This window comes from Camponotus floridanus, unplaced genomic scaffold (genome assembly GCF_003227725.1).
Source record: "Camponotus floridanus strain SB8 unplaced genomic scaffold, Cflo_v7.5 scaffold165, whole genome shotgun sequence".
Classification (NCBI taxonomy): Eukaryota; Metazoa; Arthropoda; class Insecta; order Hymenoptera; family Formicidae; genus Camponotus; species Camponotus floridanus.
Genome location: NW_020229287.1, coordinates 273,272 through 286,845, shown reverse-complemented (window position 1 = coordinate 286,845; position 13,574 = coordinate 273,272). Strand labels below are relative to the sequence as shown.

At 22.5% G+C, this 13,574-nt stretch overlaps 1 protein-coding gene across 1 annotated transcript; it reads right to left on the bottom strand.

Moving 5' to 3' along the window:
- Positions 1-6,525: 6,525 nt before the first annotated feature.
- LOC105250565 (venom allergen 5.02) lies at positions 6,526-11,234 on the bottom strand. The gene is made up of 8 exons (XM_011256725.3): positions 11,065-11,234; positions 10,618-10,836; positions 9,793-9,914; positions 9,209-9,296; positions 7,900-8,069; positions 7,484-7,584; positions 7,009-7,100; positions 6,526-6,802 (listed from the first exon to the last, which is right to left on the bottom strand). Exons 2-8 carry the CDS (start codon positions 10,808-10,810, stop codon positions 6,585-6,587), a joined length of 984 nt encoding a protein of 327 aa, XP_011255027.3. The 5' UTR covers positions 10,811-10,836; positions 11,065-11,234; the 3' UTR covers positions 6,526-6,584.
- Positions 11,235-13,574: the final 2,340 nt, after the last annotated feature.

Genomic DNA, 13,574 nt, shown 5'->3' with positions numbered 1-13,574 from the left:
TAAAAATTCAATATGTTTGATTGATTTGCGAACAAATTGCGAGAATTGGAGCATTTTTACATTAATATAAGCATAGAAAGATGCTAAAAAATTTTAATAGAAATTAGTTTAAAGTTATTATTAATGTAACACACCCACAGAGATTTGACCTTAATGTATGTTATTAAAATTATTAACAGAATAATGTCCAAAAGATTTAATTATCATTTATTGTTAATTAAACAATGGTATTATACTAATGTAAATATTTATCAAAATTTTTTTTACGGAGAAACAATCGTCTCTTGAATATAGATCCATCGTTTATCGGGAAATTGTACATTTTCAATAGCTTGCTTTATGAATTTTACTATTTATAATTTCAAATTTTTGATTAATATATTTTTTATACTTTTGTATTTTAAATATTTTTTTTTCTATATATCATGAAATTTCACTGCATAAAAGATATAACATTGTAAAAATTCGATAATTGCAACTGCCAATTTAAATTTTTTTATAAATATCGGATATTGTGTATATTGTATATAAATAAACTGATTATATGCAATATATTTATGAACAACATATATTACACGCGCGCGCGCATTTATGGATTTTATGCAAATATATTATTATTTGTTCATGAATTAAAATAATATACATTATGTAACATTGTGATTTTTCTATAGCTAAATGATGCATTACTTTTTTCTTAGGTTGCTTTTTGCAATTAATAATTTTCATTATTTTTTAGTCGAGTGGCAAAAAATTATATACTTGATGTACTCTAGGAAGATATCAATTTTTTATTTAATTCTTTTTTGACAATTTATGTAGCAATATTAAGTTGTTCACTAGTTTATTTAATTTATACGTAAACAAGATAGTATATTTTTCAAAAAACCTGCATAAAGTTTTGTTTTAGTGTATTTTACAGTTGAGAAAGTCAAGCATAAGTGCAAACTCATTCTGATATTATCATTATTAATATTTTATTGAGTGTCGATGTGTTAATAGAGCTTTCAGAGCTATGTATATAAAAATAGTACGTACAGATTAAATAAAAAAAAGAGTAATGAATCTATGGAATTGCACAGAGAAATGTATTTATAGCTCGTAATGTCCGTGTCTGATCTATCAATAATAGAGATGTAAATAGAAAAGAAAAATTTTCTTTATGAATTTTTGTGAAGAAATCACAAATTTATTTTCTAAAATTTTGTTTCCTTTTTCAGGTATGATTTCTGTTGAAGTTTTTCCATAATTTATCAGGATGTATTTTTCAAGCTAGTAAATAATAAATTTTCGATCAACTTATTAAATTTATAGAACAATATCCTCAAGTTTAGATTGCTGCATAAAGTGTGAATTAACTTTTGATAGCTTTATGTTCATTAGAAAATAGTCAGATAAAATTATAAATATAATAAAATCCTAATCGCAGATTTTTCGGTAGCTAAATATTTAAGAGCTAATAGATAGTTTTCAATAAATATTAGTTTTTACTGGAATGTAACAACTAATATTTCTGCGAAATATTTGATATTTAAATAACTAAATTTCAAAAATTTTAATTTTACGAATTATAAAGTAAAATCTCTTGATAATTGAATAGCCAAAAGAAAACTTATGTCGCTGAAAATAAAATAAATTGTTAAGAAAGATAATCTTTTTTATAAAACTTGCAGTTCTTGTGGTGTTGAAGTGTTTGCAAATTTTTAAGTTTTTTTTAAAATTATGTGAAAAGAACAATTATAAATTATATAATTGAATTCACGATTACTTTAATATTCATCAGGTTGTGAAAAGCTTGAGATAACATCGACGATTGTTGAATTGCGAGCGAACTCTCTCTATGAATATAAAATTTTCTCACTTCAAATTGCTTGCAAATACAAAGTTAAAATTGACTTATAAAAAAAATAAAGTTGCAAATATAGAGTCGACTTAAAAGCATTACATATACATATACATAAAATAAATATAAATTCATAGCATGGAATATAGCAAAAAAAAATAAATTTTAAAATACTATATCTGATTTAATGTCCGTATGCAGAGCCATTTCTTTGCGATTACATCTTGCGGCCGTCCTATAAGCAATTTTTATATCTTTTCTTGCTTATATTTTCGCAGGAAAAAATACATAATTTTATCGAGAGTCATTTTTTATCGAATGATGAATTATTTAATACAATAATCACTCTATGCACTCACGATTTTTAATATCGCGAACATGTTTTCAGAAGAGATATTTAACAGATACTATTATATAACATTTGCATTTTGCAACCCGAGATATCGACAATTCTTTTTATACGTATAAATGTATATACATATGTTGCATATGTGTGATATATAGTATGTAATTAAAATCCGTCGCAAATATTCACAGCTCAATAACTCTTGATTTTTGTACATCACGATATCTGTCTTGATTTATTCTGCACTTGCTGTTATCACTATTGGTTACTATCACTGTCATTATTGTGATTTTATATAACTTTTAATATTACTACGAGTATCTAAGTATGTGCTACCACAAGTATATGAACATACGAAAAATTATTTTCATCACCTATAATGGTACGAGAGAAAAACTTAAACATAAACTCGATGTATATACATATATATATTCTGTAGATTGGTTTTTATTAACAATATATTGTTGCATATATATTTATTGTGTAATACTTTAATATAATATTACTAATTATTATTGAGACGAGATTCTTATTTTTCAGGATTTAAATCTCTTCATAGGTATTAAAAAGATTTTTGTTAAACGTTTGATCGGAAATTAACTATAATGAAAATATTTAAAATATATATATTTATATATATTTTATTTTTAGGTATATTAGGTATATTATTATAGACAAGTTACTTTAAAAATTGAAGAGATTTGTTTCAATCATCTTTTACATCGAGTTTATGTTTTTTCATTAATGACCTCATTTTATTATTATTAATAGAAGAAGACCTAAGAGAAATAATGGCTAACCAATGCACAAAACTATAAACAAATGAGAATTAAAATCTATTTTATGAAATTCTACGAACTTCACTTATTAATATATTACAGCGAATAATTAAGTATAATAAATTAAATCCCTCCCATACTCGACTGTCTTATGACTTATCCTTGGCGTCATAGCATAGTGATCATCGCTGATAAATCTTTTATCCGTTAAAATCTCGCAGTATCACGGTCAACAACATTGTCAGGGTTTAGTACAATTTTACTAATTTTATTTTTATAAATAATATTAAAATTAGATAGTTAAAATCAGGATTGGGTATTTACTTATAAACTGTTTATCGATATGTCGTAATATCGGTGTAAATTTGATATAAAAAGTAATAAAAGGATGACCAAAAGTTGAGTATATGAGATATTTTATACTTAAATTTGACATAATTTTACATAAACTGCGAAATAATTTATAAAATATTCATTTTTTAATTATCTTGCCCTTGATGCATAAAACAATAAGAGGAATCCGTTTATGTAATTTATGATTTTGCTAATCTAATTTATTTCGATATTATTTATAGCGTAATTAAAACTGGTTTAATTGTATCTACTGAGACAATGTGTGCTGTTATCATTAATGTAACGGGCGGACGTAGACGAGAATATGTTTTCACGCAATGAAAGATGCGGCATGATTAAACAATGAATACTTAATGAGCTGTATTAAAATGCTAAATGCATTTACAATTAAGGAACAAAATTCTGAAACATATATTTGATATATTAATATACATACACTATGTATTAATTTATATGATGTGATGCATTTATTAAATATAGTTATTAGTAAATTTTTAAAAAGTTTTTTTTAAATTGTTGGTATTGAAAAGTAAATTCTATTAAGATCTTACGTTTTTATATAAATATTATATGCTCTGATGAAGCAAACTAAAATTGCATTTTTTTTCGCATGTATCTCACCATAATAATATTTAAATTCAATAATGAAATATTTTGAATATAGAGTTACTATGAAATGAAATTAGATTAATCATTCGTATAAAAGTCGAATAAAAATTTCAGATTTTTATTATTAAATATTACAATAAAGTGTTAAATTTCAATTTCATGTTGTATAATTTGAAGAGAAAAATTTAATCGCACATTTTTAATCGCTTTTTTTATATTTATTTAAATATTCTATGTTTAAAAATAAAACTTAAACATTTAGAAATATTCTTTGAAGGATGTGTAAAACTTATATGTTAAGGAAACATTATCCTTTGAAGGATTAATAAATTGTCAGGTTTGAATGATACAGTTGCTGACTTTTCTATAAATGATTATCGTGCGCTTAATTATACGTGGAAACATTATTCTTCGTCCGATTCAATAAATAAAAGGATGTTCTACGATCTGTGATCAGTATCAGATTCTTGACAGTATACCGGAAAATCATAGTTAGATAATTTCGAATTAAAATTCTTATGAAATATGCGGTTGTAATCTTTGATAAATTTATCTTACTGCGGATTGTAAAGATATACATACTTGTAAATCAAAACCTAATTGTGAATAGTATCTAAGCTGTTGTGGATATGTATATTTTAAAATAAGAATAAATATTAAGAGATATGTCGTTTGCCCATTATTATTTCTCTTTCTTTCTCTTTTTTTTAAGAGTATGTATATTTTAGAACAGAGATTTTTCTAAGTTGAAATTAAATTTCAGTACTATTACTATTTAATAAAACATATATCGTAAAATAAATGTAAAAATATAAATTAAATAATAAAAAAAGCATTAATAAATAATTGCTTTTCCATTTTTATCTTTTATCTTTCTTCAAAATATATATGATAGCAACAGTATATCTTAATAACAATATACCTTAATAACAATATACTTTAATAAAAACAGTATACCTTAATAACAGTATACCTTAATAAAAGGATTGTAATTCTTCATTCTTTGTTCCTTTATTACATATATATGTATATATTCATAATTATTATATATATATATATATATATATATATATATATTTTTTTTTTTTTTAAACTTGAATTTTATTGTTTAGAAACTAGAATATTTGTATATTTTATTATTTTATGACTTTATATATGGATTAATATGATCAAAAATTGAAACGGAAAAATTATAAAATTTTTTCTTAAAATTTCATTAAATAAGAAAAACTAATGAAAACTAGGTTTACTAACAAGAGAGAAAGAAAGAGAGAGAGATCGAGAGAGAGATATGTCTCGATATCAAGTATATAAGTAATAAATAATAAATGATTGTGATTAAATTTATATCAATTCATCATCGAGTATCATTGATTTCCTTTATTTGGAATATTTCTGTTTTAGTTGTATATTTTCGATTAAATTAAAATTAGTGCCATAATCAAGAATTTAATGGCACTTTTATAATCCGATTACGAAAATATTAAACTCAATCCGAAGATCTTGAAATATGAATATTTTTAAATATAATATTGAAATATTATATTCAATTTTATGAAATATTATATTCAATTTTAAATGCAAAATGATTTTATTACGCAAGGCGCACTCATAATTGCAAGTATATAATTTTTTACATTTATTAATAGATAATGAATTAAATTCTGGCTTTATTTTAAATGATTAACAATAAGAGAGATATATTTTGACTACTAATAATAAACTTGATTGGTCTATGTTTATTTTAAGGGCTCTACATATCCAATGAATTTGATATTGATATCTGTTTAATTTTAATCATTTTTTTAAATATTCGCACTTCTTCACACTTTTGAAGTAAAGAAATTTACAAAATATATATTTTTATATAAATTGTTCATTATTTTTTTGACTGAAATAGTTTAAATAAAATATAAAAAATATAAAAATAATAAAAATAGAAAATAGTTTAAAGTAATATATCTCTGAGCAACTAAAAGAGCTTTCCATCTGATTCCTGATATCTGATATAAATCGCTCAGGATTCTGCACTTTAAAGTGCAAATCATTCAGAATTTCACGCAAAATATATCTCAAAATAGAGATGATCGATGAAATGTGTCTGCTTTTATGGATATTTGCCGATATCTTAATTTATTTTTAAATTGAAAGAAAAGTTCAATTTTTGCTTAATATCTGCTTTTCTTTTTCTAAATTTAAACAAGCAACTTTTTTAAAGCATTGAGAATCTTTTATTAAAAATATTTTATCAAAAATTATCAATATATATCGAGATTTTTATTATATATTTAAGATTAATTTTTAGTAAGATTCAAATTTTTTAAAGAAGCTGAAAATTTGGTTCTAAAAAAATTTATTTAAAAAATTAATTAAAAAAAAAATGTTTTAATGTTATACTTATATTTAATACATTAAAGTTTCTTCATTATTATATTAGCAAAATATAACGAAATTATTGGAAAAAAGTTTGAGCAGGAATGAAGAGGAGCTCGGAAATATCGCTTTAAAAACTGCTTGATGCTAACAGGTTTATAATATTTATTTTTAATGGCATATTTGCAATATATTATTAAGCAGAGGAATATATTATACACAAATTAGTATGCTGTTATAATGAATTATGTTACAATAAATTATCTAAACGTTAAAATACTTATTACAATATTATGCAACAGAATATTCTTGATAGGAAATTGATTTGCATTTTGCGCGAACAAAATGATTTTTTTCTCTGATACACAGAACTGTTATATTTGTGCGTATTATGATGAGAGTTTAAAAATTTACGGCCATTTTGGACGAATGCGGATCTCTTGTAGCTATTAAGTTCTTCAGTATTATTTTTGAGGCAACTTATTGGTACATCTTTAACACCTGTTGAATTATGTTATTCATTTTCTTATCAATAATTTTAACCTACACATATAGATATATTGCTAAATTATTAATAAATGACACATTAATAAATTAAATGATAAAAATAATAGCATTTTAAATATAAATTATACATTCTTACATGCAGTATAAAGATATTTTTTGTTATCAATAAATTATAAAACATTATTAATTATTAAACATACCGCAAAGATTAGGATATTTGTCGGAATTTTTCAAAGGATGATCGCAGCTACGGTTGCCAATGATGTAAGGTAGCTTATCCAATACGTTGCCACTTTGATTATTAAACAGAAAATTAATAATGTATTAGTTTGATATAAAATATACGGGAATCTAATAATTTATTATATTATTTTAAATAATATAATATGTATAATATTTATAACAATGTATTTATGGAACTGTGTAAATATTTCATGAAGTTAATTTCTGATCAAACTATTCTTTGTTAAATATTCTAAGCATATTTTATACACAATACATTTTTTGGAGGAAATATATTAATGGAAACTAAAGATGAAGTCAATGTAATATATTTGTATAATATGATGAAAACGCAAAGCAACATGATTTTTTTATTTGCATAATTATATGTGTTTTTAATTCTCCTGCTTTGTTATGTGATTTTCAAAATATTATTTCTATATGAAAACTTACGCGGGTCCATAATTGCAGACATAGAATTGATAGGCAGTATTATTTGACGTTTTATACATTGAATATCCGCATCCGACTAGATAAGTATTTGCCCAAACAACCTGTTAAAGCAGAAATATAAGAGAAATATTTTTATTTGTCATTACTATTATTTCAAAATTTCTTTAATTTGTCAATAATATTTGATACTCGTTCGAAATATTCGATTAAAAATATTTATTTTATTCTAGCAAGATATAAAAATTCATATTGCTATTCTTTCTATAAAGTAAAATAATATAAGATATAACATAACATAAACAATATCTTTCTTCTTAATATAAGTAGTATTAGTTTATCACAAAATTTTACAATTACGAGTTTTTTGAATTTATATTATTTTATTTTATTAATTTTTTAATAGCAGGTATATATACTTGTGTGTAGTGACCAGTAGTAGCTGCACTCTTTGCGTCAATAGCGCTAAATTGATAAAGTTCGTGCTCGTCGAACCATTTATTTATTTGTTTAGAAAATTCTATTTTTGTGATATATTGGCTTCCTGGCGTTATCATCAGGCCTAAATTTTGACCGACCGAAAATCGTTCTAAAAAACATTTTATATGGATAAGATTATATAAATATTTTATATAGATAAGATTATGTAGATAATTTATATTAACATTACAATATAAAAAAAATGATTAATTTCTAAATGCATTTAATGTGTTTATTTAATATGTTTCTTGAAGAATCAATTTATATATATAATGAGAAATCTATCTTAAAAATATAATATGTTAATAAATACCTATATATTAACAACATATGTCAAAGTCAAAGTAATCGAAGCGGATTCCATTTATCGAAATATTTACTATAAAGTCTATTAATTTCTATTATTTAAAATATCTATGTTGCTTTCAAAAGTAAAATAAAATATTTCAATAAATATGAGGATAGGATCAATTTAAAAGAGCATGTATTATAATTGAGAGAATTGTATTACATTATATATATATATATATATATATATATATATATATATATGAATATTTTTTTTAGATTTTATTGTTTATAAGATTTCAAAATCTATCTATCAATGTGTCGTCTTGCATCGCATAATTTATAATTTTTTTATTTTTTGGCTTTGTTGACTATTGTAATTAATCTGTTTTGCATTTCTATGGCTTAATATGATATACATCAAATGAATATTAATATCATATCATGAATATGAAATGAGTTAACATGTGTTAATATAATATGTATATATTAAATAGATATGTTTATTATCTAAGAAAAATGATCCATCAATAAATAATACAACCGCTTAACCAATTCCTATTGAAATTCATTTGATTAGATGATTCTTGAAATCCATTTGATTAGATGATTAATAAATTCATTTTTAAAAACAATGAAGATATTTTAGTAACTCATATTTAGCTAACTCTTATAAAGAGCTATTTATAATTATTCGAATTATAGGTGTGTCTAATATTTTTTCTTGTCTTTTTATAAAGAATTAATTTAAAATTAATCGAAAATTTGAAAAAGATTATAAAGACATAACTTTTATACTTATTTGTACAAGAAAATTAACTTATTGTTAGACAAAAATAGAAATTAACTGATAAATGAGAGTAATTAGTTTATTTGTACAATACATGAAAAGAATTTTCTTTCTCAATTTTTATTCTTTCTTTAATTTTATTCTATTCACTTATTGATACCTATACGTACCAACTTTCCTGTCTTTCTCACTATTGTGATCAAATGTGCATTGATTTGCCCAATTTTGAGCACCAGACGCAAGCTCGGAATCCCAATACTGCAAATATAAATATACATAGGTTAATCAATATTTATGTGATTTCTCTTTACATTATAAAAATAAACTATTCAATACATCGAATGTTCCATTTTAAAATTTCCACACAATTATATTATTGTACACACACACACACACATATATATATATATATATATATATATATGTATTTAAATTCATTATATATATACTATTTATTATTAATTATAAATTATATATTTATATAATTTATAATATATGTATATATATATATATATATATATATTATAAATTATATTTATATATTTATTATAAATATATTTATAAATTATATATTTAAAATAAAATAAAATAAAATAAATTTAGTTCAACTAAAATAATTTTTATATATAGATATTAATATAAATTAAGTTTAATCTATAAAATATATTTTTAAATATATATATATGTGTGTGTATATTCATCATATCTAGCAACTTTTTGTGGACAAAATAAATTACAATTTAATGGAGCGCACCATTTCGCGCATATTGGCAGCAGGTGGTTGAGCATTAATTGATCCCTCGGCGATAGATTGCCGTAATCTGTTGTGAGTGTCGAGAATATCACGTATGATGTCGCACGTCATATCCTCGTTTTCTGGAATATAATTCGAAGACGTCAGGATCAATGATAATGCTTGTCTATTATCGAATATGGGTTTCAATCTTATTTTAGTAGACGTTCCGTGCATAATGTGCTTCCGTGATTTTATATAAAGATATATATTATATTCTGTTGATAATTGATTCATATACATTGTGTAACATATCAATGTCTATTCTTTTATTTACGGGTCAATTTTTTAAATTTTTTTGTTAATCTTGGCATTTTATAATTTTTCAAACAATTAAAAAATTAACAAAATATAAATCTTAACAAATTCAATATTATTTATTAATAACAAATTCAATATTATTTATTTTATTTTCTGTCTCAACAGAAAATGAAATAGTTTTAATTATTTAGAATAAAATCTGTATTTTTTACATGATATATTTTGTAGAAAGTAACTTTTTTCTCTGTTAAATTGTCAAAGCTTTTTAGACTCTTATAAAACACTTCACAGATAGTTTTTTCTTTCTATTTTCAGATTAATTCAAGAGAAAATTTCAAATGAATTAAATATATAATAATTATAATTAAATATATGTATATATATGTATATATGAGAATATATAAGAAAAAAAGGGAAAGAAAAAGTCAGCTCATTTTTCCAAAAATTGCTATTATATATATATATATATATATATATATATATATATATATATATATATGTAATCTTCTTGTGTATTATATTTACCTAACAGTTCTGTACCGTGGCATTTTGGATTTGCGTGTGCAACCTTTGAAATAATAAAACTTACGAAATAAAATTGTATCAGGTGTCTAAATCTGTTCACTTTACATAACTGCTTTAAATCTTTTGTTTGACATTTCTTATGAAAAATATACTCGTTTCTATCACACGATTGATTAATATATGAAAAAAACATTTTCTGGAGCCAATCAAGTTTAAAATCTGTTGAAAATAAGTAGTAATTATTAAGAAGAAATACATATTTATATATACATGTAGATAGCGCGCGCGTGTGTGTAAAGTACAATATGTTCTTCCGTTTGACCTATTTTTAAAACTCTATGTATATGTGAAAAATATAAATTTCTTTTTACATATTCAATAAAATTAATTGCTTCAGCAAGGAATTATTTTGCTCTCAAAACTCAATTAAAATTTATATATGCGTACGTGTTTACGAATAGATTAATTATCTTCACAATTAAAACGCAATTTTTGGTTTCTTTGGAACACTTAGCACAGTAAACGCACTGTAAGCAATTTTCTACTTCTAGTACTGTTGTTAAATTTTGAGGTAAAATCTGTGGCGGTAAATCAATAATGTTTCTTTCAGTACAAGATTATTATGGCTCTCGACTTCTAACTGAAGTGTTTTATATCTCGAGGCCAATTCGCCAATGCTCTTAAAGCAAATAATATTCTGGCGATTTATTGAGCGAAAAATCGATTTCACATTTTCCTTTATCTTTTATGGGTATTCAATGTCTCGCCATATTTTGCATATAATTTATGATGGCATTGATAAGACACAATGATGGCTCTAAATATTTTACTATAGAATTCTTTAAAAAAATGCATTTTTTGTAGAAAATAAGATTTATATAATTTTGATTGTAATATGAAAATGTATAATAACACGTAACAATAATAATAGAATAATAGAAATAGTAATAATGGTAATAATAATAATAATATTAATAATAATAATAATAATAATAGTAATAATAACGTAAATAATATGTATAATAATAATATAAGAATAATAAATAATTATACACGCATGTCCGCAGGATCTCCAATTTTAATGAAAATCGCTGTATATCTCCTAAATTTGATTTGTATATAAAAATATTTCAGAAAATAGAGTTTTAGGATTTAAGGATAAGGAAAGAATTCTAATCTTTATTTTCTGATTAATGTTAATTAAAATAACATTAATAGTCTATTTATAAAATTATATTTATATTTATTTATAAAATGACATCAATGATCTGTTTATAAAATATAAAAATAAAAGAATACCCCAGCACTCGTTAATTCTTATAGAACAATAGATGATCTTATGATATCGATTTTCAAAATTTATCGAGCGTAATATCTGTATTGTATTCTTATCGTCTGCAGTTAACAACATTCAAGATTGATGCTTATTACATTTTATGCTATACTTGCAACAAAGCCGACGCATTTATATACAATAGAATATATATATTATGGGTATGTGTGTATGTGTAATTCATGTAGATCTACATTATAAATTTAATCTTATTTTGTATACCATCTCATCTTATGTTAAAATATTCCTATTTATACGAAATCGTTAAAACTCTCAATTTAGTTAAACATGTTCTATAGCGGTATATAAAGTAGTCCTCATTTTAGATTCTGGTATTACACATATACATAAGTCTGTTCGTGGCAGGCATTATAAAGCGAGACATCAGTGAGCCTTCATTAAAACTGTATTGAAAGTGATAAACATTTTATTGCAGTACACGTATCTAATTAGAACTAATTATATTAACATAAATTTCCGTTTGTATTTCCGTCTGCACATTGCTAACACATAATCCTTTTTTTTTTAATTACTCAACAATATTTTACACTAATTATGACTATAAAAATATATAACATTTTCCTTTTTATTTATATCAAATAGAAATTTATAACATATTAATTCTACACAAATAATAATTGATAAGCTTTGAATTTAAAGGCAAAAAAGCTTGTATACGTCTTAATGGAAATCATACAAATAAAGGTAATAAAAATCGACATAAAAAATATATGTATAAGTTAAAATGCTAAAATAAATCTTAATCTTGTAAATAATAGATTGAAATAACTTAATAGTTTTTTTTAAATTTATTTTTATTTGTTAATTCAAGTTTTTGGATTAAATTTTAATGTGTAATATATGCATGTTTTAAAAATAAGATTAAATGACTAACATGTATTTATATTTACTATTTTCTAATTTGAGAGAGACTATTTTAACATTTTCTTTTTTAATTTTATTTCATAAAATCATGATTAAATAAAATAGGTCTGATGAAGCCAATGAATATGTGATTTTTGTCTTCATACGTGATATTTGATCAAAAAATTATAATGTTTATAATTAAATTTGTAAGCAATATATATGATTGTAAAATACATACAGTGTAAGGTAATTTTAATTAATTATTAAAATTATTAAAATTATTAAAATTAATTATTAAAATTATTATAAAATTAATTTTCTGTGTATATCTGTAAAACACTTGAATTGATTGAAAGCAAGTATTTTTCTTTTTAATTAATTTAAAACAGGTTTACATGATGGAAAACGAGTGAAATTCATTTTATTAAAATTAATATAATTGGATCGCTTCTATCTTCTATAATTGGCTACTGTTATCTCTTCGTCATTTTATAATTTTATGTTAAATAAATGTTTTAATATATTCTAAAATATTAACTAGAGAAGGATAGACATCAGTAAAGATAATATCAAATTCTTTATTTACATAATTTATAAATTTTCTATATGCGCAAAAATTGTGTATATTATTCTGATACAATAATTATGCATAATATATATTCTAATAACAAGATTTAAACTCTACTTACACAAGAGAGAGAGAAAGAAAGAAACGGTTACTAATATAAAATTTCATTATCTATTATCTATTATCCGT

Coding starts and splice junctions, on each gene's coding strand:
- LOC105250565 (XM_011256725.3), bottom strand. CDS start 10,810: ATGTTTTTTTCATATATTAATCAATCGTGTGATAGAAACGAGTATATT. Junction 9,915..10,617: donor CCACGGTACAGAACTGTTAG/GTAAATATAATA, acceptor ATTATATTCCAG/AAAACGAGGATATGACGTGC. Junction 8,070..9,208: donor TGAGAAAGACAGGAAAGTTG/GTACGTATAGGT, acceptor AATGTTTTTTAG/AACGATTTTCGGTCGGTCAA.